A 21,918-nucleotide genomic window follows, 5' to 3' on the forward strand; every position below is an offset into this window, starting at 1 on the left:
AAAGAGACAGAGAGACAGACACAGACACAGACACAGACACAGACAGACAGACAACACAGAAGGAGGTGGCAAGTAGCACTTTCTCTCTGAGCCCTGACTCACTGTGTGGGAGGGTGGCTCAGTCCTGCTTCTGCATGATCACTACTCCAAGCCCAGAGGCCTCCATGGAGATATGTACCAGTGGATGCAGCAGACTCCAGTGACTGCTAAGTTGTTCAGGTTCTGATGTCCATCAGGAGAGGGCCGTTAGCTGGTAGCCCTTGAAGAGAGAGGCCAGCTGAGCTGGGAACTCAGAGAAGCTGCGGGCTGGCTTCCTAAGGCAGCTCCCAGTGTCAGGGTGAGGCAGAACCAAGTTCAAATTGCCAGCAGGTCAAAGAGCCGAGTTCAAGCAGGAGGCGCACAGAGTGTTGCAAGCTGACCAAATCAGATTCCAGCCTCACATCCAGACACCAACCTGGACTTCAGTGGTACACTAGATGCAGGCTTGTTGGATTATCCACTGCTGCAGTATAGATCTATGGCTGGTCTGCTGGGATTAATCGATACACATCTGGGCTCTTTTGGCCCACTGTATCTACTGCTAACAGCTGAGACACTTCCTGAAGTTTTTCATTTTCTTCTTTTTATTCCTCTTTTTTTGTTTTGTTTTGTTTTGCTTGTTTGTTCATTTTTTTATATATGAACATTGTTTCTAGTTCTCTTATTTTATTCTACTTTTACTGCTTCCTTCTTTCTCCCCTATCTTTGTCACCAGTTTATCAAAGTTTATTTAATCTTCCTTTGTTCTCCAGTCTTGCTTCTAATCTCTTCCTCTTCTTCTGTTTCTCTATTTTTTCCCTTAACTCCTTTTAAATTTTTTCCCCTGAGGACAAAATTACCATAGTGAGGGCATATTTACTCTATGTAACTTTCTAGTTTGTTTTAGATTTTGTTATATAAACACAAATCTAATTCATGTGGCTAAGGGTGACAAATTAATAGTTATCATATTTGTCATTTTCTTCTCTGTGTTTGATGCTATTGTTGTTGCTGATTATATTACTTTATCCAAGGTAACGTAATTGTTCTCCATCAGTTGTTCCTACTGGTATTCCAAAACTGAGATTGCCTAAAGGTCATAACCAGTATTACCTGGCAGTGCCAAAGACCCAGGGGCTAGGCCAAATAGGCAGCAAGTTCTCATCTTCATTAAATTGAATAATTAGGATCTTGCCAAAGGCTCCAAACCCAAAAGCCAGCTACACCTGGAAGTCACCTCTGAGCAGTAGTCATTTCCTAAGAGTTGTAAATAAATAGCAATAAAGCCACTCACCATAGGCAATTTATAAGCATCAACACAGGAATTAAACTAAAAAAGAAACAAAACAGAAAATAAAACACTTAAACAAAATGCAACCCCAGAATTACAGTTCACTGAAAGCAAACCCAAGGTACAATGACGTGAGGCAGTCTAAAAGCCAGCCACCTGGCCTCTCTCAATTGGTGACAGCAGAAGTAACAGGGCAGAGGAATGAGACACTAGAAAAAAAAAAATCAAATCAGAAATAATGTCATATAAGTGCAGAGATGGTGACCATAATGAAAGATATTCTTAGTGACTTTAGATATGCATTAAAAACAAACGAACAGGGGCCTGGCCCTAGCTCAGGCCTTTAAGTGGCTGCTTCCACAAAGCTGTCAGCCTCAGGTTGCTGGAGTTCGAACCTCGCAACTCTCCCGCTGGCCAAAAGTGCCCTGAAGCCATTCGAGGAACAAAAAAAAAAACAAACAAAAAACACAGAAACCAGAGGAGTTTAGGCAAATGATGGAAATAATAAGCTCCCAACATTGGAAAGAAATAGGATCCATGAAACACATTCAAACAGCTAACTAGAAGATTAAAAATTCCTTTGCAAGTATACACAGCAGGATGAGCCCTTGTGAGAGGGGAATATCAGATCTAGAAGAGAAGATTGTGGTTAGTGATTATGAAAAGAAAGATTTCTTAAAAATAGCAAGGGAACACACACACACACAAAATTCAACAGCTGATAGATGATCCAAAGAAGAATAGCATAAGATTGATTTTAGTGAAAAAGCAGAAAGCAGTGAAAATGACATGAAAAACCTGTTCACAGAAGTAGTGGTAGAAAAGTTCCTAAGCATGGAAAAAGAGTTTTACATATAAATGATGTATACAGAACTACAGTTACCAAGGGCCGGCCTGATAGCTTGTGGACTAGAGCTCCTGCTTAGGCAAAGTGCAGCAGCTGGGGTTTGATCCCCGGCATGCCATGCCAGCCCTACCCCCGAGACATGCTGAGACAGTGATGGAGACTGGGAGTGGTGGCAACATGCCTGTAATCCCAGTGCTTGGGAGGCTGAAAACAGGAAAATTACTATGAGTCCAATCTACATAGTGAGACCCTATAGACCCTGTAGACCCTGTCCTAAATACAGAAGAAGAAAAAAAAAAAAAAAAAAAAAAAAAAAAAAAACTACAATTATCCATGATTTAGAAAAAAAAAAATCTACAGCAAGGCATATCATAGTCAAGATTCCAGAAATTCAACATAAGAACAGAATTTTCAAAGCTGTTAGAGAGAATAAACAAATCACCTTTTAAAAAAAGCCCATCAGAATCATAACAGAGGGCTGGTGAGATGGCTCAGTGGTCTAAAGCACCTACTTAGAACAAGTTTAGCAAAGCACAGGGACCATGGTTCAATCCCCCAGCACCACATGCCAGCCAGCCCTGCACCTTGGTGGGCTGAGCTGGCCACACACACACACACACACACACACACACACGCACAATAAAATAATTTTTAAAAAAATTAAAAAAAAAAAATCATAACAGACTTCTCAACACAAACCCTGTCAAGGAGAGCATAGATTGACATATTTCAAGCTCAAAGAAAACAAACTCCAACCCAGATTGATGTATCCCACAAACTATCTTTCAAAATAGAGAAATATATTTCCATTACAAAGAAAACCTGAGGAGATTCATGACCATCAAACCAGTACTCCAGAGTATTCTGAAGGATATTCTAGAGGAGATAACAAAGATTACAACTCTATTAACCCAAAAGAATGAATCTAGGGGCTGGGGAGATGGCTCAGTGGAATAAACACTTGCCTGGCAAGTGCAAGGGCCTGAGTTCAATCCCCGGTTCCGAGAAAGAAAGAAAAAAAGAATGAATCTACCAGCCAAGGTAAGCAGTTAAACAGAGGAAGGGGAAAAGGGGGCCAACAATAGGAAAATAACATGACAAGGATAAGTCAATGTTGATGGTCCCAATTCACCAATAAAAAGAAACAGACTAGCAGAATGGATCAGGAAGTGAAATCCAGCAGTATGCTGCATATGGGCTGGGGAGACAGCTTGGTGCTCTAAGCGCCTGCTTGGCAAGAACAAAGTCCCGAGTTTGATCTCCAGTACCATATGCCATGCCAGTCCCAGAACCGCAGGTGCACCATGCTGGCCCCAAAATCAGGCTTGTTGGCACATACTTCCCCAGTGCTGGGGAGACTCAGGCAGGACTGTATCTAAAAAAATAAAATAGTAAATAAGTAAACAATATGCTTCATACAAAAAACACAGTTAATTAAAAAAGAAATCCATAGACTGAAAGTCAAAGGATGAAAACAATACTTCATGTGTCAGGAACCTGGAAAAAGCAGGTTTAGTTTTTGAATTTTCAGCTATAGTAGATTTCAACCCAACTGATTAAAAGAGGCAAAGAAAATCACTACATCCTTATAAAGGGAACAATCCAAGAGGGAGAGATAACAATCATGATATACATGGAACAAATATACCAGTACAACCAACTATCTAATATTAACATTCATGGACTTGAAAAATCAAATAAACACTAATATAGTTGTCACGGGGTGGGAGACCCAATAACCCACTGTCATAAATAGACAAAAACTGGACAAAAAAATCAACAAAGAAATAATAGAACTTAACCAAACTCTTAAATGATAGACTTAATAGATGTCTACAGAATGTTCCACCGCACAACATCAGAATACACATTCTTTTGAGCTGCACATGGGACATCCTTCAAAATAGACCACACACTAGAACATGCTTAAGTAAATGCAAAGGAACTGAAATTATCCATGCATATTTCTGACCATAGTGCAATGAAATTGGGAAACAATGGCAAAAGAAACCACAAGAACCTCATAAACACATAGAAATTAAATAACACCCTTCTGAACAAGCAGTGGGTCACAGATAGAATTGAAGAAGAAATTAGACAGTTTCTACAGTTCAACAATTATGCCAATACAACATACCTGAATTATAGCAATGAATACCCCTATTAAAAGCTCAAATAAACAATTAAATGTTTAACCTCAAGCTTGTAGAAAAAAATAAGTTAAGCCCCAAGGTTGTAGGAGGGAGGACATTATAATGATCAGAGGAGAAATTAATACAATGGACACTAAAACAACCAACAAAAACAAAGAGTCAATGAGTCAAAGTGTTGGTTCTTTGAAACATTAAACAAAATTAGAAACCCTTAGCTTAGCTTATCAATGAAAGGGAAGGAAAGGCTTGAATACATGCAAGTAGGAATGAAAGGGCTAAATCACAACCTATCCTTTAGAAATCCGAAAGATCATCTATACCTATCTGGAGAACTTTTATTCTAATAAAATGGAAAACATAGAAAAGGGCAGATTTGTAGACACATATTAATTACCAAAACTGAAACAAGAAGATATAAAAGTTTAAAATAAACCAATATAAGTCAATGAAGTTGGAGATATAATTGAAAACCTAACAACAAAGAAAAGCCCAAGCCCTCACAGATTCGCTGTTGAATTCTACAATAAATTTAGAGAAGACCTAATGCCACTGCTTCTCAAACTCTTTAATAAAATTGAAAGGGAAGCTGTTATGGTTTGTGTCTAGGTGTCCCCCCAAAGCCTCATGCAGTCTTGGGGTAGCTTCTGGAGTTTGTGATTGATTACTGTGGGTGTGGATGCTGCACCCGCCCTGGGGCAGGTAGTTTGCTTTACAATGTAAGGTAGGAAGAGAAGCTAGCTACTCTTCCCTTGTGCTCTTGCTCTTTGTCACCACCATGAAAGTTTGCTTTCTGCTGTGTGCTGCTCTGCATTGGACCCAGCTGAATATGGATTGAAACCTCCAGTAACTGTGAGCTAAATAAACCTTTCCTTCCTTCATTTTGGGTATCGGGTATTTGTCCCAGCAACGAGAAAAGAGTAACTAAGACAGAAACAATAACCCCAGATTCAACCCTGGAATCAGTCATTACCCAAACACCAAAACCAGAGACGATCCAACCAAAAGTGAGAAATACAGGCTAATTTCTCTAATGGACATAGATGCAAAAATCCTCAGTAAGATACTGGCAAACAGAATGCAGCAAGTCATTAAAAAAAAAAATTGCCAGTAAGATTACAACTTAGATTTATCCCAGAGATGCAGGGATAGTTCAACATATGCGAGTCAATCAGTGCAATGCAATATATTAACAGAACCAGGGACAAAAATCATATGATCATTTCAGTAGATGCAGAAAAATCATTTGCAAAGTTTAACACCAATTCATGTTAAGAACTCCACAGAAAATTGGAATAGATGGTCTTTATCTCAATTTGATAAAACCCATCTATAATGATGGATTAATTTGAGAAGTTAAGAGAAGTCTAAGTAAATCAGCTCAGCTGTTCTATTCCCTAAGATGGAGAAGACCCACCCTAAGTGGCTCATCACATGGATGGTATAAAGCAAAGGGCAGATCTGTTTCTGTTCTTTAGAGGAGCTCCCTTCTTCACCTGCAGCTTGGACATCATCTCTTGGCTTCCAGTGTAGACTCCTTGGCTTCCATAATAGACTCTTCAGCTTCTGGTGCATATCTTTCAGCCTTCCAGTGTAGACTTTTAAACCTTCCATCACAGACCCGTGGGCCTCCTGATATAGATTTGCACAGCACACTGCAGTGGGCAGCAGACTGGGGACTGAGTCTTGCAGTGTCCAGGGTGCAGACACCCTCTGTGTGCTTCTTCATCTGACTCTGTGGGTGGCCATCCTAAGCCAACCTTGAAATGTGTTATATATTTTGTATATATTTGATTAGGTCTGTTTCTGTAGTAAATCACTGAAAGATACACCATGTATGACAAAGCAACAGCGAAAATCATACTGAATGTGCTTGCTTCGGCAGCATATATACTAAAATTGCAACAATACAGAGAAGATTAGCATGGACCCTGCGCAAGGATGACACGCAAATTCATGAAGCGTTCCACATTAAAAAGAAGAAGAAAGAAAGAAAATCATACTGAATGATGAAAAACTGAAAAGTGTCACTCTAAAGTGGGAAATGAGACAAGGATGTGTAAACTTTTCACTACTGTTATTCAAAATAGTTATAGAGGGCTGGGGAAATAGCCTGGTGGTCTAAACACTGGCCTGGCAAGTGCAAGGACCCCAGTTTGATTCTCAGTACCGCATGCCATGCTGACCCAGGAACCCTGGGTATACCATGCTGGCCACCGAAACCAGGTGTGGCAGTGCATGCCTGTAATCCCAGTGCTGGGGAGGCTGAGACGGGGATCACTACATGTCCCAGCTGCATAGTGGAATCCTCCCTGTACCAAATAAATAAGTAAATAAATGAAAGATTAAAAAATTGTTCTAGAAATATTGGTTGGAACAATTATACAAAAGAAAGAAAAGGAATAAATATAAGAAAGGAAGAAGTTAAATTATCATTATTTGCAGATGATAATGAAACTCTACATAGACCTCCCCAAAACTCCACCAAATGACTTCTAGATTTAATAACCAAATTCAGTAGCATAGCTGGATACAAAGTTAACATCCCATCAATAGCATTCCTATGCACAAATAACAAACTCATCAAGAGACAAATTAGGGAAGCTATACCTTTCACAATAGCATCCAGATGAGATTGGGTGCATTGAGAGTGAGTGGTACGTCCATAGGCCACAATAGCATCCAGAAATGGAATATCTAGGAATCAATGAAAGGGAGTAAAAGACCTCCACATTAACAAGTATAGAGGCAACCCATCTTCTGGCTTCCTTTCTGTCCCTCTCAAACAAGCTGTCTTTTTCTCAATAAATTCTTCCTACTCTTAAAAACAAAGAAAAAAAGTACAGTACTCCAAAAAAAGGAAATTGGGGCTGGAGATACAGCTCAGTGGTACAGCACTTGCCTGGCAAGCACAAGGTCCTGAATTTGATTCCAGGAGTGCACACACACACACACACACACACACACACAATTAAATAGAATATCAGAAAATGGAAAGATATCCCTTGCTCTTGGGTAGGAAGAACCAACATAGTGAACATGGCCATACTTCCAAAACTGTTATAAAGATTTAATGCAATCCTGATTAAAATACCACTAGCATATCTCACATAATTAGAGAAAACAATCCTAAAATTCATTTGGACCAAGAAGAGACCTAGAATAGCAAAAGCAATGAATGAGAATGGGAAGAACCCATCAAATAGGGCAAACAGTTAAACACAGGAGAAAGAGGTATTCAACAGCAGTTTTTCAGTTATTCTTTTGTATGCAGCAGCAAAATGTTTCCATCAGCACACTCTACAAACGGACTTCTCCTGCACCCTATGGGTCATGATTCTGTCAGGGTCTACAGGGTGGATATCAAGGAAATAACAGTAGCTCAGTCCCTCAAGTGACACCTGACCACCACCTGGCCACCAGTAAGCGTCATGGACACTGTCTACATCCACCACATACTAGAACTTTATGCGATATCCTATCCCCAAACTGTTAGAAATGTTGGTCATATATTTGCCATTCCAGTATTTTTGTTATGTTTTATTCATAGTAATTCTTTACTATCATGAAAAGTTTTTCTTAGTTCATGTTTTTGTCTATATTAACCTAAGCAAGTACTGTGTGAGTACTCTGAATTGATCACAGATTCATACATATGATACACTACATTCTGGCCTCTTAGTTGGACTCACAATTTAATTTTAATTTTTAAATATTATTTTGAAATATTTAATTTTGAATTAATATTTAATTTTCTGAAAATTTTTTAATTTCTGTTTTATGATTTATACTGTTTCTTTGACTTACAATCTACTTATAAGACATGGTATGATATTTTCTTCTAGTATTAGAAACTTTAAAAAGTATGTTTCCATTTTCCATTGACTTTATATTAGTTCTTTCTTGTCTTTTATACACACACAAATATGTATATAACCTGACAAGATTGGTACTGTTTTGTGGAAATCTTCAATGACTTTTTTTTTTTTTTGCGGAACTAGGGATTGAACTCAGGCCCTTGCACTTGCCAGGGAAGTGCTTATTCCACTGAGCCATCTCCCCAGCCCCTTCAATGACCTTTTAAATGAGTTCGTCTAATATAATTATATTTTACATAATCCTACATAACTACCATTTTGAGAGCCCTTTATTTTTTATCTAGGACCATCTAGCAACTTCTCTTGCCTTCTGGATTAAGATCTTTGTTGTTTTCTGTATGCTACGTCTGCAGGTATTAGAATGTTTCGAGTTCCTATAACTGGAAAATATTTTGCTTTTAGTTTTCAAAGGTATGTTTGCTAAGTATAAAATTCAATGAAGACAGATTTTTTTTTCAGTCCTTTAAATAAGTCTAGTTTCTTACCCACTTGCTCCTCTCTCTCTCTCTCTCTCTCTCTGTCTGTCTCTCTCTCTTTAGGGAAGGGTCTACAGGGTGTTCGGGATTTCACTACTTGATTGGAGCTGGGATTACAGGTGTGTGCCACCATGCCCAGTCTCAATTGCAATCTCAGTGTCAGGGCCAGCAAGGCAGGCCAGGGGATTGAACCCCCGGCCCCTGAGCCTGCTTGCAGGTGCTTTAATCCACTGAGCTATTTGGCAGGCCTCATGTTTACTTTAGACAATTTTTATTGTTATATTTGTTTAAGCTTGTAAATTTTTTACACTATGCAATCTGTTATTAATCTCATGTATTCATTTCAGAAATATTTTTCTAAAATTCACTGTCTATATCATATCTTTCACATCTACATCATTATTTGTCTAAAATTTTTAATTTTCTATATAATTGTTGATTTTCAGTAGTTAATAATGAGAAAAAAAGTGATGTTGAGGAAAGACCCTAATATATATGTATATTAGTGATGTCTCACCAGAAAAATTTATAAGACCTATATATAGAAAACATTACAGGGAAATTAAAATTTTAAAGAAAATTTTAAGGTGAAACACTTGAAGATAACAATTTTCTATGAAAATTCAAAAGACTTGAAATCATAAAATAATTTTGAAAAGAAAGATAACATTTTGGAAGGCTAGCATGACATCATTCCCAGAATTAATATACATTTATAATATCTCATTTGCTGCTTCATCCTCCCACACTAGGGAGACAAGGCTGTGTTTGCACATATGAGTCTCATTTATTTCACTTGTATGTATGGGCCTGAGTTGTATTCATTTACCTATAAATGTTTCCAGTTTATCTTTGTTTATGGCTTAATACTCCATTGTATAAAAGTATTCCAAATCTTTTTTATCCATCTCTTGGTTGATTGGCATTTGGTTGCTTCCAATATTCTGCGATTGCAAATTGTGTTACTATAAACATGCATGTTTATATGAAACACCCGTGTTTCATATAAAGTGCCTTCTTGAGCAAGATCAGTCAAGGGCAAGGAACTGCAGTTCACTCCCCAGCACCACATGCCACACCATACCCGCCCTTAAGGCAGCCTGAGCCAGCCCCCCCCCAAAAAAAGAGTCTTTCTTAATTTGCATCTCTTGAATGGCCAGTGATATCGAACATTCCTTCATGTATTGATTTGCTGTTCGTATTTCTTCATCTGAGAAGTATGTATTTGATAGGTTTTGACTGTGTCACAGCAGAGAAACAGGCAGAAGGAAAAAGGGAAAGGGATTTTATTATAAAGGGAAAGGGGCTTCATTATCTTCGAGGACAGGAGAGAATTTGGGAAGATAAGGAATTCTCTGGATTGGAACAAAGGGAGGCTGAGGCTTTTTGGCCTTTTGCCAGGGGTAGGGTTTGAGCGGGATGTTCAGATATCCCTGGAGCTGACTGGGACCTTCCCTGAGGTGGTGGGAAACGTGAAAGGAAAGAGCACCCTGGGCTGAGTTGGAGAAGAATCAGGGAGGTGGGCTCTGGGAAGATGAGCTGTTGTATTTAAGGACTTCAGCCATATTGGATGACCACCATAATAATTCAGCAATTCATACCAGGGCCAGAGTCTATCAGTGTTCATCTCAGATGCCCATTTTTGGATTGGATCTTTAAATTGGGAGGTCCAATTTTTTTTTTTTTTAGTTCTTTATAGGTTCTTATAACAGTTATTTTGTCTGAAAAATAACTGGCAAACATTTTTTCCTGGTTGTACATTGTCTTTTGACTCTGTTGATGGTTTCTCTTGCTGTGCAAAAGCTTTTTAATAAGATGAGATCCCAGTTGTTGATTCTTTTGATAGTTCCTACGCTATCAGGGTTTTATTCATAAAGAGGTTGCCTACACCAATATCTTCAAGAGTTTTACCATTTGTAGTTTGCACCAGATTTGATGTTTCTGTTTTAATATTTAGATCTTTGGTCCATTTTGAATTTAGTTTAATGCATGGTGAAAGATATGGGTCTAGTTTTAATCTCTGGTATCAGCAGAGCCAGTTTTTCCATCACCATTTATTAAAGAGGCTCTTTGTTCCAGAGAATGTGTTCGGACCCTTTGTCAAAGATAAGGTGGCTGAGTATGTCTGGTGTTATTTCTGCATCTTCTAATCTGTTCCACTGATTCTCAGGTCTTTTTGCCAGTACCACACTTTTTATTGCAATAACTTTGTAGTTTAATTTCAAGTCAGGGATTGGGCTACCCTGTGCCTTGCCTTTGTTGCCCAGAATTACCTTTGCTATTCAAGGTTTCTTCTGGTTCCAAATGAATTTTAGGATTTTTTTCCCCCAATTCTTTGAGATTATGCATGTAATCTTTCTTAAACAGGCAGATGAAGCCTATCCCATCGGCCCAGCTCCCTCTCAGCAGAGCTACCTCTCTATGGAGAAAATCATCCAAGTGGCCAAAATCTCTGCTGCACAGGTAAGAGTTCTGGAAATATTTACAATGCAGAAGAAATGTTTTGTATGATTTACCCAAAGTTACAAATTTTACATTTGACTGTTGTCATTGAAAACTTGGAATGTCCCTTCTCATTCCTCAGCCTCTCTACCTTACTGAACCTGTGTACTTGATTGACTGATTGATTGAGAAAGGATCTCACTATATAACTGAGATTTATTGAGTGAAGCTGACCTTGAAGTCTCACCAATGCAAGGGTTGGGATTATAAGTGTGTGACACCTGTGCCACCCTGCCTGGCATCCCTTTATATTTTAGATCTTGGGAGAAATAAATAAAAAAAAAAATAGGGGGAGGGTCTAAGCTATAAATTAAAACTAAGTATTCAGCTCTTCTACCTTGAAGAACCAATACTAGGAACATCAAACACTTTGGGAGAGTCAGATGGTATTCTAAATTATGAAACAAAAAACAATCAAAAGAGACATATTTTCCCCTTTCACTTCCAGTCTCATCCTAGGATCCCCTAGGACCTGGTTTTCTATCGTCCCTGACTTGAAACTTTGATATTATTGTATCTTTCATCCTTCAAAATGAGATAGGAGCCCACTGTGTTGGCTTTCATTGAAATATCTTTAGAGTTCTTTTTTATCACACTGCCAAATCTTACTATTTCTCATCTGGAGTTTTGAGTCTCAGCCCATTTCTCTTCTTTTAAATCTCTTACTGCAGCTTTCTATATACTGGATGAGCTTTTCTTTTGTCTGATACTGGGGTGAACCCATGGCCTGCACACTGAACCACACTGCCAGACTTTAAAAATAATTAATTAATTTTATTATGTATTTATTTATTTGGTAGTGTCTTGCTATGCAGCTCAGACTTGTAGTGATCCTTCTGTCTCAGCCTTCCTAGCCTGGCACTGGGATTACAGGCATGAACTACCACACCCAGTCTAGGTGGCTGACACAGTGCACTTGTGGTTCAGGGCCAGCATGGCATATGATACCAGGGATCAAACCCGAGTTCTTGTGCTTGCCGGGCAGGCACTTAGATCTCCGAGCTTTCTCCCCAGCCCCAGACTTTTGAGAATGTTGAAAGTTTTTATGTTTTGAAACATATCTTGCTCAGTTGCCCAGGCCCAGCTCAAACTTGCAATCTTTCTGCCATGGCTTCTCAGGGTTGAGATTACAGGCATGTGCTACCATACCCAGCAAGTAAACATTTCTTAAATATATTTTATTATCTTCTATCCATACCCCTTCCTTTTTTTTCCTGAGACAGGCTCTCACTATGTAGTTCAGGCTGGCTTTAAACTTACTACATAGCCTAGGCTGGCCTTAATTTGGGGCAGTCCTCCTTCCTCAGCCTTCTGAGTAGGTGGGATTATAGGTGTATACTACTAGGTCTGGTTTTCCATTCTTTTTTATTTCTATTATTTATATTTGTGGTCCTGGGGATTGAACTCAGGACCCTGCGCTTGCCAGGCAGGCGCTTATTCTACTGAGCTATCTTCCTGGCCCTACATTCATTAAACTATAATATACTTTTTTGATTGTTTTGTCTCCTGTACACTTGGTTATATGGTTTCAGCTGCCTCAAATTGTCTTTTCCCTCTCCCCACTTGTTCTCTTAGCCAGCGCAGATTGCGCTTCTCTGTGCTCATGTCGAAATGGTGGGGGGATGAGTGAGGAAGACAGATTTCCTCCCCACGGGCTGCACTGGGGTAGATGAGACAGGCAGGAAACACTTAAACAGTATATTTGTTGGGAAGCCTGTGAAACAGGCAAAGGGAATGAAGCCTAGGTAGGAGGTAGTTCTTAAAATAGGGTGGGCGGAAGAGGACAGCTGAATAGGGACCCGAGTGACCAGGAGGAGACAGCCATGCCATGCGAGGGACTTGAGAATGAAGGTGCCGGGGAAACTGTCACGACTGAGCTGAAAGCAAGCGTGGTGCTCAGTGAACAAAATCTTTCGGATCCAGTTGTGGTGGCTCACACCTTCCGGGTGTGATGGTGTAGCCCAGCACTCGGGAAGCTGAGGCAGGAGGGTTGCTACAAGTTCAAGGCCACCCTGGGCTGTTACACAGTGTGTTCAAGGCCAGCCTGAGTTGCGTAGCAGAGACTCTTAGGAAAAAAAAAGTTATTTGTGGTTGGGGTAAAGGCAGTGAGGCACTGTGTCACTGGGTCTGCTGTTTCAACAGAAGGAACTTAATTTCGGAATTAGTTTCACCTGCCTGAGGAGGCTGAACACGGTGAAGGTTCTCTTGGAATTCTGTGGTGAAGCTGCCACCCATCCCCAGGCCTGGGGAAGAGGCTGTGGGGCTGCCCCTAGGCCTGTGCATGCAGGGCCCTGGCAGGCTGTAGGGCCCTGGCAGAAGCTGGATGTGGGGCTTCCCCCACGCTGCAACCCTGAACACACTACTGTGCGCACCGCTCAGGGATGACGAAGCTGTCCCTCCTTCTGGTTTTCCTAGAAAACCTACTGGCAGAGCCTAAGTGAATCCCACCCAGCAGAGCTGAGCCCAAGGTCCAAGCACAGCGAGGAAGGCTGGGCGTGGAGTTGACACGGGAAAAACTGTAGGGGGCAAGGAAGCTCAGAAAGGCGGGGACAGACAGCGTCATCAAGGCAGCAGTGCCGAACCATGGAACGCGTGCCGCAGCGGGCACGCGGAGCCCCCCTGTCGGTGCGGAGCTGAGCCCGCCAGCCAGGGGCCGTGGAGTCATCAGCAGCGCGCATACTCGAGCAAAGATCACATAAACTGATTTGGCTAAAACACGCCAAATACAAGCTTTCGCCTTCCAGTGAAAAGTTGTTTGTAACGTTGAAAGCTCTGTGTTTCTTTTAAGATGCTACTTGGCGCCTCGCAGTAAGTAAGAGGGCTTTGGGTTGCAGTTTGGGTGCTGTTTCTAAAAGGTTCGCCGTCACTGATTGAGGACGTGACCAGAGTTTGTATTTCATGCCACTAGGTTTGGGAAGATTTTAAGCAGAGGCATGAGCGATCTATTTACACTTTAAAGTTGTGCCACCATCCAGTGTCACCACAAACAGGCGCCCACACCTTTTTAACCCCCAGACTTTGGGGGACACGTGCTCCAAGCCACAGCAGCAGGACAGACCAATTTAAAGGCATGAACTCCCCGAAAATATTCTTGGCATTTGCAGTGTAGTTTTATTTTCACAAGCAAGTAGCTGGTTTTCTTTTTTCTTTTTCCAGTACTGGGGATTGAACTCAGGACCCTGTGCTTGTCAGGCAACTGCTTATTCTACTAAACTGTCTCTCCAGCCGTTGGTTTTCTTTTTAGCTTAGATATATCTAGTCCATTGATGAGGCCACCAAATTAGGTATCTGTGTAGCCCAGGGGAGTGAGCACTGAGCGTTCTGGAAGTTTAGGTGGAATTACACTAGCATCACTGAGGCTCAAATATGAATCCAATCAGCGAAAATAGATCAAGGTGCTAATATGGCAGGTTTTTCCAAGTTAACCTCAGTGTTTTTCTTTATCTCCTCTCTCCTCTTCTCCCTTCTCCTCCCCTCCTCTCCCATCTTCTCTTCCTTCCCTTCCCTCCCCCCATCTGTCTGTATGTGTCTGTCTGCTGTCTGTCTGTCTGTCTGTCTGTCTGTCTGTCTGTCTCTCTCTCTCTCTCCCTCCCTCCCTCCCTCCCCCCCTTTCCTCCCTCTTTCCCTCCCTCCCTCCCTCTACTCTCTCCATGTTGGAAATCAAACCTAAGGCCCCACACATGCTAGGCTGGCATTCTACCTTTGAGCTACACCCCTCACCCTGTTTGATCTCTTTATCAAAATCCCACTATTTTCTGTAGAAGTGGATAAGTTGATCCTAAAATAGCCAAATAATCTAGTAGATAGCCACAAGAGTTTTGAAAAGGCAAACATTGATTGGGCTTAGATTATGGCTTATTACTCATTAAAAAATTATAGGAATCTAAATAGTGTAGTGTTGACATAAAGATAAATGTGTAAGTTGATAAAATAGAAAAAAGTATAAAACCAAACACATATATAATCAATTGATTTTTAAATAAGATACTAAAATGGTTTCATAGGTGAAAGGATAATTTTCTCAGCAAATAGTGCTGGAGAAATTAGATATGTTTGCAATATATATATATATATATATATATACCTGAAAAAAGATTTGCAGAGCATGGATTCAATAGAACTTATAACAGGCATGGTTAGCACATTTTTGTAATCCCAGCATCTGGGATGTTGAGGCAGGAGGATTGTTACAGAGTTCAAGGCTATGTAGTGAGTTCAAAGCCAGCCTGGACTACGTAGTGAGACCCTATCTCAAATGCAAAACTCAAAACAAAGAACGTGTGTCCAGAATGTGTAAAAGTTATATTTGCAAGTTGGTAATAGGGCAGATGATACAATTTAATGGGAAAATGTTTGAATAAATACTTAAACATTAAAATAAAATACACGGATGGCTCACAAACCCATTAAAAGATGTTTAACATGGTTAACCTCCTGGGAAAGAAATATAAATTAAAATTTATAGAATGACAATCTTAGGGCCAGCGAAATAGCTCAGCGGATTAAAGCGCCTGCAAGCAGGCTCGGGGGCCAGAGGTTTGATCCCCAGGCCTGCTGCATCAGCCCCGCCCCTGGGGCACGTGGAGACATTGAGACTGGGCGCCTGTAATCCTAGCTCTTGGGAGGCTGTAAACAGGCGGATCACTATGAGTCTAATCTATGCAGTGGGACCCTGAACACCCTGGAGACCCTTCCCTAAAATACAACAACAACCACCAAAAAAAAAAGCAGATCTGTGGGAGTGAGAATGGCTGCTAAAAGATATATGGCTTCTTGTTGAGGTGATAAAAAACCTGTAATCATTAAATTTTACTCAGTATCATAGATTGTAGTGATGGCTGCACAACTCTGAATCTACTAAGAAATCGTCCCGCTGGGTGATTTCTCTTGTATATGTGTTGTGTGTGATTTATATTGGTTGTTATATCTCAGTGATACTTACAAAGTGCAGTACCACTCCACAGCCTCTAGAATGGGATAAGATCAAGAAGACTGACAAGCTAGCCGTGCTAGTGCACACCTGTAATCCTAGCACTCAGGAGGCTGAGGCAGGAGGATCGCCAGCCTAAGCTACACAGTGAGTTCAAGGCCAGCCTGAACTACATAGCAAGACACTGTCTCAAAAAAATGGAAGAAGAAGAAGAAAGAAAAGAAACCAAACACATAAGACTATGTACTGTATGAGTGCATTTTTATGAACATTTTAAAGAGCAAAACTACAGACAGCCCCTTGGTAGTTATGAGTCTGATAATTGAGGGACTGGTTGACTGCAAACAGACACCTGGGAACATTTTTGACTGATGGAAGTGTTCTAAAAATTGATTGCAATAATAGTGTGTACTCTGTAAGTTACTAAATTCATCAGCTCAGAATAGGGGAGTGTTATGTTCTATAAATTGAAACTCAAAAACAAAACAATCATTGAGGGATGTATATTTTAAATGTTTAATACTTATTGCAAAATCGTTTCCTTTAAAAAACAACAACAGGGCAAATAGGAGCCGGGGAGATAGCTCAGTAGAATAAGCACTTTACCTGGCAAGTACAAGATCCTGAGTTCAATCCCTGTACCACACACACACACACACACACACACACACACAAGAGAAGATTGGCTTATGGAGCTCTTTCACTCTGCAGAGCCTAAGTGTTTGACCATTCATAGAAAATACTAAAAGTTGAACTTTGAAACTTCAAACTGACAGCAAAACGTGATTGTTGCTATCACAGACATGACACGTGGGTTTTTCTACTCCTGTGAGTTTCCCAGACATCTCAAGCTCACGCTTTAATTTTGATCCGTCCTTTGAACTTATTTAGCAGTAGGGCTGTGAGTGTTTCTAGAATATACTGGTGTGTTCCAGTTGCAGAAACACTCAGACAACTGTACTGCTGAATGAATGCAAAAGCCGTCCTCAACTGCATAGTGAGACCCTTTGTCAAAATGTAAATGAGAGTAAAAACACTAAAGCTGATGGAGAGCTTTTTAGAGTTTTCAATGATAGAAACAGACCACTGTGGCACACGTGCCATGGGTTTGCAACCACTGCATTAAGTGTATATAGACTTAATTAATTTTTATTTTATTCATTTTATTTTTTTTTTTTTGTATTTTAGGGAAGGGTCTCCAGGGTGTTCAGGGTCTCACTACTAGATCAGACTCATAGTGATCCACCTATTTACAGCTTCCCAAGTAATTAATTAATTTTTAAAAGACAGGGTCTTATTCTGTAGGTCAGGCTGGCCTTGAACCTCTCTGTGATCCTCTTGCCTCAGCCTCCTAAGTACTGGGATTGCAGTTGTTTGCCACTGGCTATATAAACTTTACTAATTTAATTCACTTATTTATTTTAAGACAGGGTCTTATTCTATAGCCCAGGCTGGCCTCAAACTTGTCCCTCTGCCTCAGCCTCCAGATTGTGGGATTGCGTGTGGGCCACCATGTCCAACACATACACACTTTAATTTGTGGCTTTTTTTTTTTATTTGGCAATCATTTATTTTTTCTATTTCCAGTCTTCCAAAAGTAGATACAGATTGGCTTACAATAAAGCTAATTTTAAGAGTACAGAAAAGTAGAGCACAATAAGAAGATAGTGAATAAATGCCTTCATCAGGAAACTGACGCCCAAGGTCACTCACTAGGGTCCTAACTGGAAAAGCAGCAGCTCCGTGCACCCACTCAGAATTTATTCTCTCTTCCTTAAGAACAATTTATATAGTTAAGTGGTCTTTACAGATAATCTGCATCCATCTAAATGAAACGTTCTGCAATAGTGTAAGTATAAGGCCATGATATTTCTTTTGGGAAACACTTTAGTTTTTGTTTGGTTATTTTGAGGCAGGATCTCACTGTGCAGTTCATGTTGGACTCGAACCCACAGCCATGCTCCTGCCTCAGCCTCCCAAGTGCTGGGATTATAGACACGTGCCACCATGCCCAGCAGTGTAGTGATTTTAATATCAATGTTATTCATTCTTTGAAATAAAGTATTTTAACTGAATTATAGTTAGGCATTTTTAAATACTATGTACATCATGACTAGTATATTAAAATTATGTGTACTATTTATTTCTACTTTATTTCCAAAGAAAATTTATTTCCATGGGCCGGGGAGATGGCTCAGTGGAATAAGCGCTTCCCTGGCAAGCGCAAGGGCCTGAGTTCAATCCCTGGTTCCGCCAAAAAAAAAAAAAAGAAAGAAAATTTATCTCCAAATTCTTACAGTAGGTATTAGTCTGTCATGCTTATTAATTGATCCCATAAGTATAAGTATAGATCAGTGTGCTTTTAGTGTCTGTTCTTTTATTAATCAGAAACACAGGACGTGCAGGATAGACAAGCGGTGCAGCCACTCAACTATCGCGATAGTTCTTCAAGTGAGCTGTCCAAGCTCAGGAACGAATCACCACTCAGCCAAGCTGGAGCCAGTTCTTCATCAGAAAGTGCTGGTGGAGGTTGTCAGACACATTCCAGTGCAGACCCCAGTCCAATGGCTAGTAGATGAGACAGCAGCAGGGATGGAAGAAGAACCTTCCAAAATGCTGCTGAGAAAATGCCCCCTTTCTTCATCACACTCTTGTTTCCCGTACTGGGAGTAGCTGTGCACTTCGGGTGCTTAACAAGGAAATCTTTAAGGGTGGATTTTCTGGTCAACTTGACCAGTCCCATGTCCAATGTGCGTTTTTCTTTACAGTGATTTCAACTTCTTTCCTTCTCTCAACGTAATCCTTTTTGGACCGAGCGCTGTTCTTTTCTCCAATGCTATGTGTATCTGCTTCTGAAGCTCTGTTAATATCTTGTAGTGTCTGTGAGCGAGGGGGGCCCTCACAGTGAGAACTCTTGGAGCTGCTCTGTCCAGATTCATGCTGGGCATCTAGCCGGATTTGTTCCACATCACCATTATAAATACAGACTGCGGCTAGAACCCTGATCCCGTTCCCATTATTGCTGAAGCGCGAGTCTACCCAGGAGCCTGGGGCTTGGCTGAGAGCAGGAAATGGCCACAGTTCTGTCTCCTTTTGTCTGGTCAAACTCCCATCACCAGGCTGGGTCTGAGCAGATCCCCGAAGCTAAGATGAAGAGTTTAACCCATCCTCTTTTTTGAAACTTTTTTTTTTAACATTTATTTATTTATTTATTGTGTGTGTGTGTGTGTGTGTGTGTGTGTGTGTGTGTGTGTGGCCAGCTCAGCCCACCAGGGGGCGGGGCTGGCTGGCATGTGGTGCTGGGGATTGAATCGCGGTCCCTGTGCTTTGCTTAGCTTAGCTTGTTCTAAGTAGGTGTTTTAGACCACTGAGCCATCTCACCAGCCTCCACTGAGCCATCTCACCAGCCCCCACTGAGCCATCTCACCAGCCCTAACCTATCCTTTTGATATGAGGGAAAAATGTAACTCCAGTGTACTCTGAAATCTGAAAGGTACCTGGGACGAGTTTGTGTTCTCTAAAACCAAAGAATGAATTTTAGGAATAAATGGAGCTTAAGAGCAGAATATATTTATTGGGGGAAAGAAAGCTCCTGTCTAAGAGAGGAACAGAAGGGGGACCCAAGTGGTTTGCCCTAATATGTGACTTTTTATTTGCTGTTTAAAAGCTTTTTCTTTCTGCAAAGATATCATTGGCCTATAGTGACCTGAGGATAAATGTGGTATTATTGTGCTGGCATGTTCTAGAAGCTTTGGGATACCGTGATTTCAATTCTAGGCCACTTATCCGAGGAGGGAACAGACAACTCCCTTACCTCTCCAAAGCCCTTTGCTCCTTGACATTTCTCCCCAATAGTAATATTTCTTTAAATTACAATATAAATTGTTCTGTGCCATACCATCCCGCAATTCAAGTATGTACTTAATGGAGTTTAAAGAGGGACTCAAATACCTGCACATCATTGGTCATAGCAGCATTATTCCGAGTAGCTAAGAAGCTGAATAACCCACATGTCCATCAATAGGTGAGCGAATAAACAAAGTGTGGACTGTACATACAGTAGACTACTATTCAGCCTTAAGTAGGAGTCGAATTCTAACACTTGCTACCACGTGGATAAACTTTGAAATCACCGTGCTAAGAGGAATAAGTTGGATGTAGAGGGACAAATATTGCATGATTCTATTTATGTGATAGGGCCTAGGGAGTCAGAGGGAATGTGAGTTATGTTTGAGATGATAAAACACTTTGCAGATGGGTGGTGGTGACGGTCACATGGCATTTAGGAATGTGCTTAATTCCTCTACACTGTATACTTAGAAGTAGCAAGGCTTGGTGGCTTATGCACACCTGTGACCCCAGAGCTTGGGAGGCCGAGATAAGAGGATTGCTGTGAGTTCAAGGCCAGTTGGAACTGCATAGTGAGACTTTCTTTTTCTTTTTTTTTTTTTTTTTTAATGAAACTGAGGATTGAACTCAGACCCTTGTGCTTGCCAGGGAAGCGCTTATTCTACTGAGCCATCTCCCCGGCCCTGAGATTTTCTTTTTAAAAAAAGGCGGGGGGGTAGATTAAATGGTAAATTTTAATTTATTCATGTATTACCACAACAAAAAGAAATATAAATGCTGGGGGTATATATAGCTCAGGGGTACAGTACTTATCAAGTAAGCCCTGGATTCAATCCCCAGAACAACAACAAAAAAAGACAAGCTCTTCTGGTTTATGTAATGGTTCCAGATTTCAGTATGGAGGTCCCAGACTTTTCTTTGGAAGTAGATTTTGGTGGTGATCTTAGGGTGCCTGTCACAGAGTGGGAGGGCCCTCTCTGGAGAAACACAGAGCTTTGTCTGTTAAGAAGTAATTGATAAGTTCGTCATTTTCTTTCTACTCCTAGGCTATCCATCCAGGATATGGCTTTCTTTCAGAAAACATGGAATTTGCTGAACTTTGTAAACAAGAAGGAATTATTTTTATAGGTCCTCCTTCATCAGCAATTAGAGACATGGGTATAAAGAGGTATGAGTTTTGATCTTTTTATGAAGATCGATTGGAATAGCTCTCTTAATGTCATTGTTTTAACCTTCTTATTGTAGGCATAAGTTACTTATCTGCCCTGTGGAATAACTCCATTGAATTACAGAGAGTATTAAATTATAATTCTATAATAATAATTAGTATTATAATAGTAGTTAGTAGCTGGGTGTGGTGGCGTACACTGTAATGCCAGCACTCAGGAGGCTGAAGAAAAAGGATCAACATAAGTTTGAGGCTACTCTTGGCTACATAGCACGTTCAAGGCCAGCCTAGAATATGTAGTGAGACCCTGTGTCAAAAAGAGAAAACCAAAACTAAAAAAAAAATTAATATTTCTATTCAATATATTAATTAGTTTTTTGGACCAAAAAATCACATGGCATGAGCCAATATGTGAAAGGAAAAGTAGCTAGTAGACACTTTAAGATGTGTATTGATATCATATCTGATGGCGTTCCTTTCTCTACCTATGAGCCTTTAAAGAATTCCGTGGTAATTCATAGGCTGGGCTGCATTTGTGTTTCTCTCCAATGAAGAAGCTTGTAGAACTGGGGCCCCTTGGTGTTTCTGCTCCGCAGCACATCCAAGGCCCTCATGGCTGCAGCTGGGGTGCCTGTAGTGGAAGGTTACCATGGCGAGGACCAGTCTGACTCATGCCTGCACCAGCACGCAGGGAGGATCGGCTACCCCATCATGATTAAAGCCGTTCGAGGTGGAGGAGGGAAGGTAAGTTTGGTGGGACAAGTCTTTTCAGACTTCTTCTGTTTTGTTTTGTTTTTGAGAAGGGCTTA

General features: G+C 40.6%; 1 protein-coding gene, 1 non-coding gene and 1 pseudogene across 2 annotated transcripts in view; 2 read left to right on the forward strand and 1 right to left on the reverse strand.

The window, feature by feature from the left end:
* The window catches only part of Mccc1 (methylcrotonoyl-CoA carboxylase 1), a 75,302-nt gene that overhangs the window by 8,402 nt on the left and 44,982 nt on the right, over window positions 1-21,918 (forward strand). Inside the window, exons 4-6 of the mRNA XM_004644561.2 lie at window positions 11,028-11,123; window positions 20,988-21,109; window positions 21,706-21,853. Coding sequence (XP_004644618.1) covers window positions 11,028-11,123; window positions 20,988-21,109; window positions 21,706-21,853 — 366 coding nt within the window. The remainder of the gene's footprint in view (window positions 1-11,027; window positions 11,124-20,987; window positions 21,110-21,705; window positions 21,854-21,918) is intronic.
* Window positions 6,176-6,282, forward strand: LOC111813601. Its single transcript, XR_002818811.1, has one exon. It is a non-coding gene; the product is annotated as a U6 spliceosomal RNA (small nuclear RNA).
* Window positions 18,603-20,051, reverse strand: LOC105743994 (annotated as a pseudogene).

The sequence above is a fragment of the Octodon degus genome, unplaced genomic scaffold (genome assembly GCF_000260255.1).
Source record: "Octodon degus isolate 3935 unplaced genomic scaffold, OctDeg1.0 scaffold00203, whole genome shotgun sequence".
NCBI classification, from domain to species: Eukaryota; Metazoa; Chordata; class Mammalia; order Rodentia; family Octodontidae; genus Octodon; species Octodon degus.